General features: G+C 47.1%; 2 protein-coding genes and 1 long non-coding RNA gene across 3 annotated transcripts; all 3 read left to right on the plus strand.

Moving 5' to 3' along the window:
- Positions 1-6,477: 6,477 nt before the first annotated feature.
- Positions 6,478-9,421, plus strand: LOC118997300 (uncharacterized). Its single transcript, XR_005068644.1, has 3 exons — positions 6,478-6,622; positions 8,628-8,784; positions 9,403-9,421. It is a non-coding gene; the product is annotated as an uncharacterized LOC118997300 (long non-coding RNA).
- A 1,041-nt stretch (positions 9,422-10,462) lies between these two features.
- Positions 10,463-11,266, plus strand: LOC118997296 (probable histone-lysine N-methyltransferase PRDM7; the record flags this gene model as incomplete). Its single annotated transcript, XM_037060892.1, has 2 exons — positions 10,463-10,750; positions 11,165-11,266. Coding segments are annotated over 2 exons (360 nt in total), but the record flags the coding sequence as incomplete, so codon positions are not given.
- Positions 11,267-12,303: 1,037 nt separating this feature from the next.
- Positions 12,304-15,925, plus strand: LOC118997297 (histone-lysine N-methyltransferase PRDM9-like). The gene is made up of 2 exons (XM_037060893.1): positions 12,304-12,562; positions 14,705-15,925. Exons 1-2 carry the CDS (start codon positions 12,304-12,306, stop codon positions 15,823-15,825), a joined length of 1,380 nt encoding a protein of 459 aa, XP_036916788.1. The 3' UTR covers positions 15,826-15,925.
- The last annotated feature ends 2,956 nt before the right edge of the window (positions 15,926-18,881 follow it).

The raw sequence follows: 18,881 nt of genomic DNA on the forward strand, positions 1-18,881 counted from the left end.
TCTTCATTTCCTCTTGGCCTTTACTAAGGGTTTCCATTTCCTTTTTCATGTTGGTGTAGTTTACAGAGAGCTCACTGTAGCTCCCCTGTAGTTTCTGGTAGCTCGTTGTAAGCTCTTTGAATTTCCTGATAACCAGTGCTTTGAATTCAGTATCTGATAGTTGGCTTGCCTCTATTTCATCTAACGTTCTTTCTGAGACTTCCTCCTTTTCTTTCATTTGGGGATTGTTTCTTTGTCTTCCCATTGTCTGTGTTGCTCTTCTTGTTGGCTTCAGCTTCTTAAAGTGATCTGTTCTGGGTTCCTGGGTTTATGGTGTGAACTTCTGTGGTCAGATGCCTGTTAGATTCAGTGGTGCAGTCTCCTGCAGGTATTTTGGTGTTCTCCACTTCCACCTACTTCTCTTGTTGACTTCCAGCTGGTCAAACTTTTTCTTCTGGTCTCCCTAGCTGCAGCAGCCTGAGGGGCTATTACTGTGGCCTTTCTCTCCTCTCGGTCAACTTAGCTGGTCTCACCAGTGCCCTCCCAAGATCCAGAATGGTGCCGCTCTCCCGTGCCCTGCTGAGAGCAGGTTTTTCCCCAGGCTTCCCAGCTCTGGCCTGGCGTGAGGGCTCGCACTCCCAGCCAGGCTTTCCTGGTCTCGCAGGCTTGGGCTTTGACCTTCCCCAGTGCTGTGGCTGCACACACTGGGCAACTCACAATTCTTCCAAGCTGGCAACCACAGCCTGACTCCCGGTGCTTCTCAGTCTGAGCCCAGCTGGGTAGGGATGGATCTGGCAATTGGCGCTTCCCCAGGGGCCCTGTCAGTCATGCGCAGCACCCCGAGGCTGTGTGAGCGCCCGCTGGAGTCCCCGGCTGGAGTTCCCCGCTATCGGGAATGAGCGCCACCGGGAATGCACGCCACCGGGAATGCATGGGACTCCCAGACCTCCAAGCCAGCAACTACAGCCTGCCTCCCGGTGCTTCTCAGCCTGCGCCCGGCTGAGTAGGGAGGGAGCTGGTGACTGGTGTTCTTCCAGGGGCACTGACAGTATCCCGAAGCTCCCCCGAGACTGTGGGAGCGCCGGTTCAGGCTACTGGGAATGCCGGGGCCCCTCAGTTCCCCAAACTGGCAAACACAGCCTGACCCCACGGGTTATCAGAGTTCTCCAGTTTGCTTCCCAATGCCCACTCCTCTCTCTGCCACTACAGGCAAACTGATCTCTCCTGGTGTTTTCCAATCTGCACCCTGCTGGTTAGAGAGGATGCCGGTGACTAGTTCTCTCATAGGGTTGTCGCTGCTGCCTTCCCTTGGCTCTCAGAGATCAGGGCGGCCCTGCCAGGGTCCTGGCACTGCCCGGCGAAGGGCCTGCAGCCTCTGTGCTGTTCCCTCGTACCTTGCTGATCTGAGGTCCATCTCCTCTCCTCAACCTCTGGTCATTCAGTGTCTGCTATACTCTCTGGGGTCCTGCCGTCCCATATGCTGGGTTCCTGTTGGGTATTCGCCGTGCTCCTCTGCAGAGCAGCCTGGTTTTTCTCCGGCGCATGAAGGGAAGCGAAATCCTTTGTCCTACTCCAACGCCATCTTCCCCTCTATCTAAAATTTTCATTTATTAATTTGAAAGAGAGAGAGAGTTGTTCTGCTTATGTACTCATTCATTGATTGCTTCTTGTATGTGCCCTGACTGAAGAATGAACTGACCAACTTGGCATATAGGCAGAACACTCTAACCAACTGAAATACCAGGCCAGGGCTACTAGGGAAAAATTTTGAAAAGTAGAATTTCTGGGTCAGAGGGTATTGAGAATATTATTTCTGAAAAGCTATTCTAAAAATGATCCGGAGAGTATGCACCAAAGGACCATTCCCCAAGTCTTTCAGAGCAAGGACACGGCACCAGCTTGCTCATCAGCCTCAGAGATGTCAGAAGTCCTCTGGATCCCCATATGAGCCACCAAATTATGTTGACCTTAAAAATATAGCAGGCAGTTATTTTACCAGCACATAAGGAGTTTATTCAGAAATAGTAACAAAAAATGCAATTTAGGACAAGCAAATTTTAGCAAAAGATAGGTAAGCTCCACAAGTAAAAAAAGAGGAACGTTGTTTTACAGGGAGAAAGGAGGAAGTTGGGAGGGGTCATTTCAAATGAAAGCGCAGTGTGGAAAATCCTCAGTTTAGGGTGAGCATGGCTTCTCTCTGGCTGAGTTGCTGGGGAGTCGCTTTCTTCTGGGAGCACACAGTACCATTTTCATGTTAGGGCCTGTGACAGACAATTTTTCTTGTAATTGACCCTGGGTGGTGCAATGTGGAGCACCCACACTGGCCCCAACTCTTCTTTAGTGAGGTTTCCGTTTACGCAGTTTCATGGTAATAATTACAGTTAGTTGGCGCAGTTCCAGTCCATGGAAATCAAGTTATATTTACGTGCTCAAAACTAGGTATGGACCAGAAACACTCTTCCCACTTTATCTCGTGATAAACTGACCCTATCCTCAAATTTGACGTGTTCTCTTTATGCAAAATACTTGTGCGTTTTTCCAGTATTTCTAAATTTATGTAGTTTTGTTTGTTTTTACCTTGTCTTCCCATTTCTGAAATGTTTTTCCACCTTGGTTACTTAAACATACCGATTACTCATAACGCCACTTCTTCAAGACATGAAATTCTCAGTGTGTTTTCCAGTATATTTATTACTTTATTTGTTGTGTTTAAATGTTTGAGTCTTCTGGGACTTATTTCGTGTCTATGAATTGCGTTGTCAGAATTTACTGATTTAAGTTTCCACGGAATGCAATGCAGTCTTGACCATGCCCTCACTGCTTATGCAACTTTAGATGAAAGTGGGTTTGACAAAGGAAGACACGGACCGGCCTAGATGAAAGTTGGGGATCCCGACACAGTCTGGTGAGACATAGACGCTTTGTCAGGCGGCAGGAGGGTCACATCTACCCTAAGATCCAGCCTAGCTCGGGGCTCCCAGCTCCTGCAGGGTGAATCCTTCACTAGTGGCAGGAAAAAGAGCCACGTAAAGCACCAAGCCTCGGTCCTTCTGGCCGGCTGCGTGACAGGCACTCAGGAGACCCAGAGTAGCCAATCCCCGGGGGACGGGGCGGGTCTTCCGCCGGCCAGCCCGGAACCCAGAAGGCTCTGCCCGCCTGCCCAGCCTTTTCAGCCACTTCTGACCGCCCATTGGCGGGCCGGGCTGGGGTCGCAGCACGGATTGGCGGATCGCGCCCACAGGGCTATCTACGCAGGAGCCTTGGCCTGGGTGCCCTCATTCCTTCCGAGGGCGGGAAGCCCTAGGACCTCAGAGGGGACACTCCGCTGACGTGGGCAGCGTGGCAGGGGCTCCAGAAATTGACCGGTAAGCGGGAGCCCTGCGATGTGGAGCCCTTAGGCCGGGACCTTCACAGTCCAGCCTAAGAGACCCCGATGCCCTCATCCCGAGGGGGCTCCAAATCCCTTCAGCACTGAGGGGCCCACGGGCGCCAACCCGGAGGACCCCCGACGCTTAGACCCGTAGAACCCCAGTTCCCCTCAGCTCGGGGCGACCTACGTGCAGCTCGCCCGGAAAGAGCAAATCTTAACCTCAGAGACGCTAAAGGCCTTCATCCTGGAAGCTGACTCGGTAGTGGGGACCCGGGAGCCCCTCGATGAGACGCCCCGAGTCTCCTCAGCCGCAGGGGTGTCGACCCTCTGGGGGCGGGGGGAGGGGTTCCAAGTGTCCTCAGCCCGGAAGACGCAGGACCGAGTCCTCAGGGACCCCGAGCCTGTCAGCCCGAGAGACCGCGCTCCGCCTGCCGCGGACCGCGCCTGCGTCCCGTGCGGGCCTCTCCAGAACCCCGGGTGCGCCTCCGAGCCCTTCCCGGGAAAAGCGCGTTGCCAGAGGCCGGCCTGGCTGACCGGGCCCCTCAGACCCGCGGCCGTGGCCTGCGGAGCCCGCGCCGAGGCGGCTGCGGAGAGAAGGGCGGGAACCACAGCGCCCGCGGGCGGGTCTGTGGCAGCGCGGCCCCACTCCATCCGGCCCCGCCCTGCCCAGGCCTGTGTTCAAATGTGTGAGAACACGCAAGTGAATAAGAAATAACTAATTCGGAATAGTTGTCGTCACGAGAGAGGAAGACAGGTCTGGCCGGTGAGGAGTGTCCCCACACCCGGCTGCCCGATGGCCTGCTGGGAGGCACAGGGGGGACAGTGTCAACGTGGTAGTTACCGGAGCTGCGGGAGGGCCAGGGTCGGAAGCGGTAGGTCACCGTGTCATTTCCGGTGGTATTTTCGGCCATGGTGCCACGTTGTCTAGTTTTACGAGTGCTCAGTGGGTGGAGTCAGTCCACTTCCTGGGTCTGGGGTTGGAACAGCTGAAGTCAGATGTGATCTTTGACTGCAATTCTGTTTCTGTGGTCATCAGACTGTGGATGCTGACCAGTCTGATGATGAAGGAAGGCCGTGGATGGCCGGTATGTGCACAGGGGGGAGGACACCAGAGAAGGAGGCGAGGGGGTCGTGGTGCCCTTAGCCTGGAGGATGAGTTTGAATGAAGACAACAGGACGGAGAAAGGGTTATGGGGAAGACGTGGAGTTTCTGTGCAGTTACTTATGTTACACTTTTGTCAGGAGAGGACAATTAATTTACTCTTTTAATTTTAAATATATTTTATTGATTATGCTATTACAGTTATCCCATTTCCCTCCTTCACTCCCCTCCACTCTGCACACCCACCCACCCACATTCCCCCCCCCTTTTAGTTCATGTCCATATGTCAAACATAAATTCTTTGGCTTCTACATTTCTCTTACTATTCTTAGCCTCCCCCTGTTTATTTTCTACCTACCATCTATGCTCCTTATTCTCTGTACCTTTTCCCCCTCCCAATCCCCTGTTGCTAACCCTCCATGTGATCTCCATTTCTGTGGTTCTGTTCCAGTTCTAGTTGTTTGCTTAGTTTGCTTTTGTTTTTCTTTTAGGTGTGGTTGTTGATAATTGTGAATTTGCTGTCATTTTACTCTACATGTTATTTATCTTTTTTTCTTAGATAAGTCCCTGTAACATTTCATATAATAAGGGCTTGGTGATGATGAACTCCTTGAACTAGACCTTATTTGAGAAGCACTATGTCTGTCCTTTCATTCTAAATGAAAGCTTTGCTGGTTAGAGCAATCTTGGATGTAGGTCCTTGCATTTCATGACTTAGAATACTTCTTTCCAGCCCCTTCTTGCCTGGAAGGTCTCTTTTGAGAAATCTGCTGACAGTCTGATGGGATCTCCTTTGTAGGTACCTGTCCCCTTATCTCTTGCTGCTTCTAGAGAAAATTAAAATTACATTTTAATCTTGGCTAATGTAATTATGATGTGCCTTGGTGTGTTCCTTGGATCCAACTTCTTTGGGACTCTCTGAGCTTCCTGGATTTCCTGGAAGTCTATTTCCTTTGCCAGACTAGGGAAGTTCTCCTTTATTATTTGTTCAAATAAGTTTTCCACTCATGGCTGTTCCTCTTTCCCTTCTGGTATCCCCATAATTTGGATGTTGGAATGTTTAAAGATGTCCTGGAGGTTCCTTAGCCTCTCCTCATTTCTTTGAATTCTTGTTTCTTCCTTCCTCTGGTCCACTTCATTGATTTGAGTCCCAGTTTCCTTCCCATCACTATTGGTTCCCTGTGGATTTTTCTTCATTTCCCTTAGCGTAGCCTTCATTTTTTCATCTAATTCATGACCAAATTCAACCAATTCTGTGACCATCCTGATCACCAGTGCTGTGGACTGTACGTCTGATAGGTTGACTATCTCTTGGTTGCTTAGTTGTATTTGCTCTGGCGCTTTGATCTGTTGTTTCCTTTGGGCAATTTTTTCTCCCCATCTTGTTGCACCTGTTAGTATGAGGGGTGGAGCCTCAGGTGTTTACCAGGGTGGGGCAGCCCAGTTACTAGGTTGTGACACTATGTGGGGGCAGGGTCTGAGGGGGAACAATGGTGCTTGCTCTGCTGTCTGTCGGATTTCAGTCTCTTCTGCGGCTTCCCCCAAGCAAACAGGGCCTTTCTGCTGCTGATTCCCATGTGGGTGGGCTTGTGCAGCTGCTCCCTTGTACATCTTGTGCCACTGTTTTTTGGTTTTGTTTTGTTTTTGCCCCAGCCCCTCTCGGCCTGGCTGCCCCACTCCACCCCTCCTACCAGTCTGGATGAATGTGTCTATTTTAACTCCTTGGTTGTCAGACTTCCATATGGTTCAATTTTCTTCCATTTATGCTTGTTATTTTGTTTCTAAATTGTCCTTATTTGGTTGTGTGAGGAGGCACAGTGTGTCTACCTATGCCTCCATCTTGGCCAGAAGTCCCGAATTTATTTTTTAATATATATAATAGACACTTTATGAACATAGGAGGAAGCATAGATGACATTTTGTCTATTTTTTTCATTCTAATGAAATTAGTTGATGGCCCCAGTAGAAGCACAGTCCTTAATGACACCTAAGAAGACATTTTCCATCCATCCTTGGATTGTTCTTGGATTACTCTCATTCAGAATTCTTTGTCCCTAATAAGAATCTCCACATTTTTGGAACATTTACCAACCAAAACACTGATTTCTCATCATCTTTCAGTGAAACCTTCTTGGGTGGCCTTCAGAAGGGAGCAGAGTAAACACCAGAAGGTGAGTGTTTCCCAAATCCTGTGGACAAAAAAATTTTCCTCATGTATAGAAATGCATGTAAGAGTAGGAAAATCCAGAAAGTATCCTAGGAACTGCTGCCTTCCTTTCATGGTCTCTTCAATACAATGTCCGACATTATCATCTTTTTGAAAAGATTTTATTTATCCATTTTTTAGAGAGAGAGGGGAATGGAGGGAGAAAGAGAGGGAGAGAAACATGAATAGCTTGCCTCTTGCACAACCCAGGCATGTGCCCTGATCAGGAATGGAACCGGTGACCTTTCAGTCTGCAAGCCAGCGCTCAATCCACCGAGCCACACCAGCCAGGGCTCATCATCTTAATAGTTAATAACTACCGCAACAATAGTAACTACCATTTGTTTCATTCTCACAATGTTTCAAACTTCAAGAATTCTATGTGAATAAACTCACTTAAACATCACAGCAAGCCAATGAGGTTTGTACTCTGTCACCATTTATGATGAGGAAAGTGCGCTTTCAGAGATACAGAAATGTTTGACTATATGTCTAAGACCACAGTATCAGGGGTAGTGCAATCTAACCCATAGTTGCTTCTCTAAATCACTTACAAACTCATTAAAACACTCATAGTTTTACCCTAGGCAGCATGACTCACTTGGGTGTCATCCTACACAGCAAAAGATCACTGGTTTGATTCCTGATCAGGGCAAATGCCTGGGTTGTGGGCCAGGTTCCCAGTTGGGGTGTGTGTGAGAGGCAAGTGATTGGATGATTCTCTCCCACATCGATGTTTCTCTCCCTCTCTTTCTCCTTCCCTTCCCCACTCTCAAGAAAATAAACAAAATCTTTTTTTAGAAATTAGAAAAATAAACTTTCATAGTTTTCCAAAGTTTACATTGTCTTATCCATATGTCATTACATCATTCATCTGACTGATGATTTCAACCAAAGTTCTTTTCTGTTTTGCTCAATTGAGAGATGTACTAAGACCCTCTGCCTAAGGAAAATGTATGATGTGTAAGCAGTTGGTACAGTGAATGGTCCCAGATGAAGAAGAATGTAAAATCCCCAGGATCAGAGCCTCCCCCTCTAATCAAACAAAGCATCTCCCCCCAACAATGGCAGGTTTGATGATTGAGAAGCAACAAATAATCAAATGACATGAGGTCTTCATAAAGGTTACACACTCTTCAACAGAAACTCATCTATCTGGAACTGATTTCAAATGCCATTTCTTGTAATGTGAAATAACAGCTTCTTTCTCTGAGTTCCAATGAGGCCACGCTCATCCTGTTTACAATCATTTGTTCATCCCGCCTACCACTGCGTTGTGAGCTCTTTGTGAGGCTGGTCCATACCTGAGTCTTCTCAGAGGTCACAGGCCCAGATTAGGGCCCCTGAGGCCCCCCAGATGGTTGCTGAATGAATGATTTCACAATTACAAATTAAACTAGAAGATGGTCGATGGACACTGAAGGTAATTTCTGTGAGATTTGAAATATGGAGAGAGCTGAGGGGTAAATTGATAGCAGGGCTGTAATCTCACTTTCATAATGTATTACACAACTCACAGAACATTTGGGTGACCATTATGTAATTGCACGTTCACTAGACCATTGAAAATCAGCAAGTTATAGATCATGAAACTGAAGACAACCAGCTACTGATACAGCCTTATTCAAACAGAATTGGTGGGAACCAGCTAACCTAACTACGAATATTCTTCCTAAGGTATTGCAAATTTTATCACCGTTTTATTTATTGTCTAGATGTTTCTGCCAACCATTTATTCTCCTATGAATATCCTTCACTCTCAATATTACAGAGACAGTTTAAAGAAAAGAGCCGTCAGACATGAGTTCTAATCTTGGATTCATTACCCACATTGGCGCTATACCCTCTAATATTCATACTCCCTAGGTATGTCCACGGGTTGAAGTTTTAAAGACATGCATGTAAAATGTACCATAAGACTTTAAAAATTAAAACATGTTAATCTTTAATATGTGACTCTTATATTGAAGGAGACATCCATGGTGCCATTAAGCAATGAATATAGTTTGAAGAAATTGTCAGGAACAGCGAATTTGATGACTGCAAGTGACTCAGAGCATGCCCAGAAACCAGTGTCCCCTCCTGGAGAAGCATGTGCCTTTGGAAAGCATACTAGATGAAAATCGGGTAAGAGAAAATAATTTAGAAACGTTAGTTCCTCTAAGTCCTACAGAAGGGCTGATAAGTATGACCTAGGTATGTCAGGTGGACTTTCAATAGGCTTGGGTTTAAGCTGGGCTAAGCTGAGATTGACGTTAGCAGTGGAACTTTGGGCAAATCCTATAAATTCTCTGAGCGTCTGAATGCTAATGTGTCAAGTGAAGATAAGGGTAGTTTGCTCATATATTGTTTCAAAACATTAAATTAAATTTAAAACAATTGACACGTGCAACTTGTCCAATAAATGCATCTGTGATAATAGCAACCACACTTTACTGGTGTTGTGTGCCCAGGCCTTTACTTAGTGTCTAACACACAAAGTGCACTCAATGACTATGTTATGAATAACGAAAGGTTGTCAAGTAAACCTGGTAATGGGAAGATCTAGAAACTAAAAAATTCAGTCAGTCATCTGGAGTTAGTGTGGCATCTTAGTCTTCTGAACCAGTAGTTAATGGAGTAAAATACCAGAGTATACAAAAGGGAAGGTAATAATTTGATGGAAGGAGATTGTGTTATCTGACAAAATGGGAACTAACACTCCAGACCCCACCAACCTCGCTCACTTGCTCTTCTCCAACTTAGAACTCAGGAGAAAGGAAATGGATGTGAAAATGTATAGCCCACAAGAAGGAAAGGGCCACATGTATCAAGAGGTCAGCGAGCCCCAGGATGATGACTACATTTGTAAGTGACCCTCACTAAGAAGTGTATTGCGGGGACAACTTTTCCCACAAGTACCCCCGTCTGCCACAGATGAAAGTAAACACTATCAGGACATGATCTGTTTGGGGAGAAGGGGTGGTTGATCCCTCAAAAGGGAAGGCCCTCGAGCCCCTTCCTCCGGGGGCTTTTATTGGTTTGTAATACACAGGAATACAGGGTGACAAGGATCAAACAGTAGATAATATTTCAAAGAAATCTGAGGGCTTAGTCTGAGTCAGAGTCTGTCAGGAAAGGAGTTGGCAAAAAACTTCAGGGTTTCCTGCTCAGACCCTTAACATGAATGAAAGCACTCTTATCAGAGCAAGATTCACAGAATTTTGAGGAATTCTTTGTGATGCCAGATTTTTCCCCAGGATTCGCTCTGGCAAGACAAGGAGCTGCACCTCTCCCCGTCAGATATTCAGGCTTAAGTGGGTTAGAGCCAGGAAGCGCTTCTCCCAGAGGACATGGGGACTTGGGCTACGTCACATAGCTGGGGGGCAAGGGTCTATTGCTCACTTTTTGTTGCAGCCCCCGGAGTCCTTCCATGATGGCCTCCCAAGTGATTGAGTCTGGCCTAGGTTGCCCCTCCTCTGAGGGGTCTTGCCCGTCTCTGACTTCCAGCTGTGCTTTGGGGAAAGGGAGGAAACTAAGACAGCATTCGCTACAGAGACAAGCAAGCTTTGTCTCCTGTGGCTTGCATTCCGGAGGTCACTCGCTCATCCTTAGCCATAGGGGGTAGTTAGAGTTCCTGAAACCAGGCAGAGTGGTCCACAACAGTGTATTATGCTACAATAATTTCATCTAGTCCTTTGGTCCCCAATCATTCCCTGCCTCTAGTGACCTGGAGTACAGGACTGAGTCTCAATGATGTGAGTGCTGGACTCCCTCTGAAGCTCTTTGTGTCCAGGAACATGTGCTATACCTTCCCTAACCCCTGTTGCTCTCGCCTCCAGATTGTGAGAAGTGTCAGAACTTCTTCATCGAAAGCTGTGTTGTGCATGGGCCCCCTACTTTTGTAAAAGACAGTGCAGTGGAGAGGGGGCATCCCCACCGCTCAGCCCTCACCCGGCCCCCTGGGTTGAGAATCGGGCCATCCAGCATCCCTGAAGCTGGCCTCGGAGTGTGGAATGAAGCAGCTGATTTGCCAGTGGGTCTGCACTTTGGCCCTTATGAAGGACACATCACAGAAGATGAAGAGGCAGCCAAGAGCAGATACTCCTGGCTGGTGAGAAGTATTTACCTCTTCCACTGTCCTCTTGCTTCCCACATTCCTTCTGAGGCTTGCAGGGACCTCACCTCTTATGTGCTAGACATGGAGGGGATGATGTGGTTAGCTCTGTGTACTGACTGGATTTTACATGAACACAGAGCTCCTGTTTAAGGATCAGAAGGTAAGTGGGAGCAAAGTGGTACAGACACGAAGGAGTGGCTCCTCCCTTGTGGAGCTCCTGCTCTGATTGGACAGGTAGACTTGGATGTGTAGGTGATGGGTAAGAAAAATATCATGTGGTCCCAACTGGCAGTGGAATCTCCATGCAGGCGGAAAGAGCTTTGACGACAGTGGAGTAAAAGAATTCTTCTGACTATTACCTCCCCACAAAAAAAGTGAAAGGTCTGAAACTTCTTTTCTGAAACCCAGATCGCCAAAGGGAGAAACTGCTATGAGTATGTGGATGGAAAGGACAGATCCTGGGCCAACTGGATGAGGTGAGGTCAACAGGTCTCTGGGTGGCAGAGGGGACTCTCATCCCCCACAAGCCCATATATCTGTCCCTCTCATCATGCCTCCCTCAGTGGTCTCCCTTAATCCTTTTCTCTCTCTTTTCCTCCATACAGTGTTCTTTCATTTCAGGGGACTTTTACGGAGAAAGTATAGCATATATCCTCAAAATATAAAGTTCTCTGCTAGAAACAATATGGGTGCTGGGAAGGACCTTGAAGAGCCTAGATTCACCAGGGACACTGGATTACACTTTAATTGATCAAATGGACATTAATTAAGCACTTAACTATATTCCAGTTTAGATGAAGGGATACATTACTTAAACAGATGGCACAACCCATGATCTTATGGAGGACTTCTTGCAGACAGACGTAAAACAACTGCTTTTAGAAACATTTCACTATAATTTCCAAGAAGTGCACAGTGTCAAGATAGCACAAACCAAGGGTGGCCTAAACCTGTGAGGGCAGCAAACCATCCCAGCCTCACTTCTAACTAGAGCTGGGCTCTGAGGCCTGCAGAGGAATGGTCATGGGCCCCTTTCATGAGAGGGGCTGTCTTTTATCAAGGATAACAGAATATGAATCAACTACTCTTGTTCTATTGTACTAAGACAAAAAGACCTCCAATTTTCTATGGTAACCTTGGGTACCCAAGTGAATGGTGCCCTGAGTAAAGTGCAGGGGGCGTTGCAGAAAGGCTCTGGAGAGAAAACAGACATGGGCTGAGTCCTGGATAATTAGTGAGCTAGTTTAGAAGCAGATCCCTGGATCAAGGACCACGTTCTGTGGTGTAAGACAACTTGATTTTGAACTTGGAGAAGCAAAATATTACTGGATATGATGGCCAATCAGGGTGGAGGTTAAGTCTAGAACTGGGTTTTAGGAAATGGTATTAGGCAGGATAAACACTGCAAGGGGGACTTGGAGGTAAGAATTCACATGACGTGCTGGCAGACACTCAGACATTGAACAGAAGGTTCCCCGGGAGCATTAGGGGCAGTGGGCAACACCAGAGCCTGAGGGCCTTAAGAATCAGTGAGGAAGGAGCTGGACATGGATGTAACAGGTAGTGGGAACTCATCACTGCTTTTCTTTCCCTTCATCTGCCTCAATTCCAGGTACGTGAATTGTGCCCGGGATCATGAAGAGCAGAACCTGGTGGCCTTTCAATACCATGGGCAGATTTTCTACCGAACCTGCCGGGTTGTCAGGCCAGGCTGTGAGCTGCTGGTCTGGTTCGGGGACGAGTATGGCCAGGAGCTGGGCAGCACGTGGGGCAGCAAGTGGAAGGCAGAGCTCACGGCCAGGAGAGGTAGGCACCACTGTTCTTCAAAACAGAAAGAAAAGAGAGAATTCTCCATAGAAATATTCATGATTCAACTCTTGAGTAAAATCCACTCTAAAGTAAGTAGTTTCAAATCACATGCTTTAGAAATTCACAACTCATTCATATGCCTTTGACTCTTAGGCAAAATTTTTTATTTTTTATTTTTAAAATATTTCATGAGCAAAATACACAACTGCATATAGTACTGAAAGACTGAGAGGCAAGGGAAAAAGAAAGTTTTCGAGCACTAACCAGTTCTTTCACCAAGGCAGTTTTTCTGACACTTTTATAGCTGTTTCTTCTTAATTTTCCTCCATAGTTCTAAATAAACTTTTTGTTGATAGGAATTCATTGTTTTTTAAAGATTTCACCCTGGCTTGTATGGGTCAGAGGATGGAGCGCCGGCCTATGAACCAAAGGGTTGCCAGTTTGATACCCAGTCAGGGCACATGCCTGGGTTTTGGGCCAGGTCCCCAGTAGGGGGCATGTGAGAGGCAACCACACACTGATGTTTCTCTCCCTCTCCCTCCCTCCTTCCCTTCCTCCTTTTCTGAAAATAAATACATAAATATTTTTAAACAAGATTTTATTTATTTTTACAGAGGGTGGAAAGGAAGGAGAAAGAAAAATCAGTTTGCAAGGGACACATTAATCTCTTGTTTATGGCACACCCCAACTGGCCTATGGCCCTGGCATGTGACTGGACTGGGAATCAAATTCTAACCTTTTAGTTTGTGAGACAACACCCAACCCACCAAGCCACACCATTCACTCAAGGCACATTCATTCATTATTTCAGTGAATTCTCATATGAGATCCTACTCTGTGGTGCACAGCATCCTGGGACCTGAATATACAGATTAACATGAGGGTCAGAATCACTGCTCTTGAAGAGCTGACGGGTGAAGGAGGGAAAGCCAGGCACACGTGCTTGCATGTGCATAACACGACAGAGCAGTTAGTGCTTTGGGGGAAACTAATCCAAGACCATTGCCTACAGATCGGTGTGAGGGAAGGTGCAGTGTGGCAGGTGGTCTGGGAAGGGCTCTCTCCAGATACAACATTTACAAAAATACTGCAGGCAAAGGATCCCAGGCCAAGGGAGCAGCTAGAGCAGGGAAAAAAAGAGGTGCGGCGTCGAATTGGCTGAGGGTCACTCCGGTCTCTTCTCAGCACAGAGGATAAGAATAGAGTTCACATAGATGCTTAGCAACCCGGAAATGCAGTGACGATGATCCGAGTTGAGATACTTGGGACTTTCCTGAGTGCAAGTGTGTTGAGTGGTGTGTTCTCTGTGCTGATTATACTTCGTTAATTTTTAGAAAATAAACTCCAGTGGGGAATCCTCTCAGAGATTACTTCATCTCCAAGTGAGAGAGCATGGTAGATTGGCCAGAGAGGAACAGGAGTCAGGTGTGTAAGGCATGTGGTTGGAGAAATATTTTGAAACAGGACTTCTCAGTGCATTTGAAATGGGCTAATGTCCAATGAAATGAAGCATGAATATCTGGTGTGAGGCATGAGGAAGGACTCTTTTGAAGATTTTATTTATTTATTTTTAGAGGGGAAGAGGGAGAAAGAAACATAAATGCATGGTTGCCTCTCATACCCCCTACTGGAGACCTGGCCCACAACCCAGGCATGCACCCTGACTGAGAATTGGACCTGCAACTCTTTGCTTCACAGGCTCCTACTTGACCACTGAGCCACACCATCAAGGGCAGGAAGGACATTTTATTTGACTGTTTTGGAAACCAGAGAGAAGCAATTCCTAGTTGGGGCCTGTGGTTTTCCTTTTTAACATGACTTAGAAGATACTGATACATGGAAAAGGTCACTGCAGTTCCATCCACACAGGGAGTGAAATGGCCTCTGGTGATCCTTGAAAGCCCCTAGTCTGGGCAATATTAGCAAAGACCCTTGGTGTGGGCTTTCTAGATTTCTGAAGAAGAGGCACTGCAAAAAAATAAAAAAGTAAATAAACTGCAAGTGGACACTTTGAGGGATAAAGAGCTTGCGTTGTCACCACAGTAAGAATGATTCATGGGGCAGGTCTTACCAGGAGACTAATTATACGACCCAAGCATTCTCATCAACATCTGCCCTGACCAAACCTTTCTCTTTCAGCGGAACCAAAACCAGAGGTTCACCCATGTCCCTCCTGCTCTCTGGCCGTCTCCAGTCAGAAATTCCTCAGCCAACATGTGAAACTCAATCATCCCTCTCAGATTCTCCAGGGAACATCTGCAAGAAAACACCTCCAAGCAGAGGAACCCTGCCCAGAGGATCAGAATCAGCACCAACACACTAATACACACAACTGGAATGATAAAGTTGAAGGTCAAGAGGCTAAACAGCGGTCCAAACCTTTGCTTAAAAGGATCAGTGAGAAGAGAATCTCAAGATCCTCTTTCCAACCTTCCAGAGAACAAATGAGGATCTCTAATGAGCATGAGAGAATGATGGAGGAAGAGCCCCATAGAGGTCAGGAAGACAGTCCAGAGGGCACAGGCGAGTTCTTTGTGAAAGCAGGAATATTAAGAAGTTTAACAATCAAGCATGGAGGGTATTGGCAAGGCTTCAGTGATGGGTCACATCTCATCAGAGGCCAGAGGACACACTCAGGGGAGAAGCCCTTTATCTGCAGGGAGTGTGGGAGAGGCTTTACACAGCAGTCACATCTCATCACACACCAGAGGACACACTCAGGGGAGAAACCGTATGTTTGCAGTGAGTGTGGGAGAGGCTTTACACAGAAGTCACATCTCATCACACACCAGAGGACACACTCAGGGGAGAAGCCCTATGTTTGCAGGGAGTGCGGGAGAGGCTTTGCACAGCAGTCAACTCTCATCAGACACCAGAGGACACACTCAGGGGAGAAGCCCTATGTTTGCAGGGAGTGCGGGCGAGGCTTTACATTTAAGTCAGATCTCATCACACATCAGAGGACACACTCAGGGGAGAAGCCCTGTGTTTGCAGGGAGTGCGGGAGGGGCTTTTCATGCAAGTCACTTCTCACCACACACCACAGGACACACTCAGGGGAGAAGCCCTATGTTTGCGGGGAGTGTGGGAGAGGCTTTTCACGGAAGTCACATCTCACCACACACCACTGGACACACTCAGGGGAGAAGCCCTATGTTTGCAGGGAGTGCGGGAGAGGCTTTACACGGAAGTCACATCTCTTCAAACACCAGAGGACACACTCATGGGAGAAGCCCTATGTTTGCAGGTGGACTGAGTGAGTAATGAGCGTTAATTTGCATATCAATAGCCATAGGAAGTCTATGGCCTCTTACTCTCCCCAAGATTGCAGTTACTATACAAGTAACTGGTTAAACAAATCCTCCATATTTATGACAAAAGATGAGATGGACAAACAGTTCCATGAGTGATAGGCGGATGCCAGCGCCAATCTCCTTCATGGCTTTTGGATATCCTTTTCTAAAATGTGTTGTCTCCATACAAATATGAAGCCCGCATTTCTCATTCCCCCCATCACTGAAAGCAGAGTTCCAGAAGAGCCACAAAGATCTCATACTCAGCTACAGAAATTTGACACCTGCAAATGCCTAAGTCCTTAGTCACTCTACTTTGGCTTCTGCCGAAAAGGAGGAACTTGGAACAGATGTATCAGAGAAGGGAATTCCCTGGACTCCTGGGAAGTGAGGCCTTTTCTCCTAATAGGCTTCCTATACTCCTCCCTTGGCTTCTCTTGGCTCTTCTAGTTTCCTACAACCTCTGGAGCCTCAGAGGTGAATGGCAGGGAGAAATGTATGTGAGCCGGGCTCAGTGTGTACACCTCGTCTTCCCCACTGTCCTTGCTGCCCCTTCAGGGTCAGCGTTTTCTGGTGAACAGCATACAGTTTCCACATCAGTCCTTAGTGTGAGTCTCAGCTCTGTCTTCTCCAGCTGTGTGATGGAAGGCGTGGTTCTCAACTTCTCTCTGCCTGCTTACTAGTCTGTACAACGGAAATGGGAACTCCAGCCTTTCAGTTTAACATTCAAACTGGAGTCAGCACAGAAAGAATCTGGCAAGAGGATCGCCGAGATCACAAGTCCTGCTGAACAGCCTTCAGTGCCCGTCTCTTCTGGGTCTTTAGTGGTGGACAAAGGAAAATAAAAACAGGGTAGGAGTCTGTAGCCAAATTCAGAATTTGAGCAGACCCCACTGCTTTCCTCACATAGACTCGGATTCCCCAAGAAGAAGGTCTGAGGTGGGAAATTCACTTCCCTCTAGGTCACCACCCTCCCACTGACCCTGTGCACCTTCAGAGCCTCTTCAACACAGGCAGGTGGTACTGAGAGTGAGCTGTGAAACAAGACCCTTGGCTATCCCTTGCTGAGAACTGACACTGGGAACAGCATGTGCCCCCACTGGTGTGTTAGGATAGATGGTGAGCCAAGGCAGGAAGAACAAGAAAGACCTGTCTCTCCCACTAACTCACCAGTTCTGAGCTTGGTCCAATTCTATTGCCAGATTATCCAGCATCAGAAGAAAGACCATGTTAACACATTGACATTCTAGGTATCATTCTCACTATCTGGGAAAGAAAGGATTTGAAACTTCATCCCAAGCCCTAGAAGATGGGAGAAGGCCCACAACACTCAAGGAAAGGACCTGTAAATCAAATTTGGCTAATTGCCTCTGGTCACTATCTGATTTATGAGAGGGTCCCTAGTGCTGACAGAACAAGCCCATAGGTAACTGGGTAATTGCCTCAACTTTAATTCTGTCATGTATCTGTATTGCAAGATGACGAAATGGGATCTGAAGCAAGATAAGGATTCAGGCTAATGACCCACACACTTACCTACATTTGGGTAGTCATGTCCCCCATGGAAGCCGGCACCACTTTTACCTGTCAATATGTAACAACCTCCCCTCCCCCTCCCACCAACTATATGAGTCAGGACAAAAGACCTGGTGCCCTTGCCTCCCAAGGTCCTGTCTTTCACTCCCACCTCAGCAAGACCTGTCCTCTTCCATGAGAACGTATCACTAATAAACCCTGCTTGCGTGCTAATACACTTGCTGGTCTGCAATTTCTTACTGCATTGACAAGGAGAACCGAGTTTCTCCTGTGACAGATGCACCCAATCTGCATGTGGCATTCATGAAGCCCGCAACACAGAAACTTCTGTAATGCACTTTCCTTGTACCTGGATCACACAGGGCTTCGTACATCAATGACAACATCTTGAAATTAGTACTTATTTGATCTTTAAGCTTTTGTTTGTGAAGTGAACTCTGATGGGATAATGGACATGCACAATATTGGTCGTTCCTGGCCACCCATTCAGATAGTGTCCACAATGGCCCAAGAGCACGAAATTCCCATGGAGCCAATGGGTGGGAGTCCTGCAAGACTCAGGGTGAGAACGGGGTAATCATCTGCATCTCTATAAGCATAAGGAAGGGTGCCAACAGCTCCCAGAGGCCACACTTTTCTTAGAACCAGAGTTGAGTTTCATACACAGAGATGTCAAACATTTAGTGAGGACCCCATCATACCCTGTCCTGCATGAGGGAGACCTAAGCATGACCCACCTTGTTCCTGCTGGAGTGGGTTCACCCAAGGGGGACCCCCACCCCCATGACCTGAAGTGAGGACCTTTCTGTACTTCCAGTGGCAGGCTTGTGAAGAAGAGTATCTACATAACCTACATGGATTTCAATAATAAATTGACAAGTGCACTGACCAGCAGTGCCCATGGAGTTATGGATGATCGAGACAAATTCACACGGACTACCAAATCCTGTGGAGAAAAGGGGCAGGACACTCTAGGGGAGAGTGCAGCCTACCCTTTGCCTAGACAGGCTTTTTTTTTTTTTGCAGGAATTCAGGTACAACTTATTAATCATGGATAGGCAGTAAATAGTAGATAGTATAGAAAGAACCATTAAGGCTTCTCCTAAATCAGGGTCTGTCAACTAAAAGGCTATAAAACTGGGAAAATAAAAAACCATTTAACTAAAAGCATTCTTAGCAAAGCAGGTTTCAAGGGATTGTTAAGAATTCTTTCTCTTGTGAGATCACACTGGATCCTGAGCTACCTGGTAAAAGGTTGCACCATCTTTCCTGTCACAGGTTTTCAGGCTTAAGTGGATTAGAGCCAGGAAGCGCTTCTCCCAGAGGACATGGGGACTGGGCTATGTCAGAATAGCAGGGAGCAGGGGGTAAGGGTCTATCACTCCCTCTTTGTCACAACCTCCCCCCCCCTGCCGAGTCCACTTGTGATGGCCTCCCAAGTGATTGACTCTGGCTTAGGTTGCTCCTCGCTGTGAAGAGTCTTACCC

The sequence above is a fragment of the Sturnira hondurensis genome, unplaced genomic scaffold (genome assembly GCF_014824575.4).
Source record: "Sturnira hondurensis isolate 20B ecotype Veracruz unplaced genomic scaffold, ASM1482457v3 Scaffold0013019, whole genome shotgun sequence".
NCBI lineage: Eukaryota > Metazoa > Chordata > Mammalia > Chiroptera > Phyllostomidae > Sturnira > Sturnira hondurensis.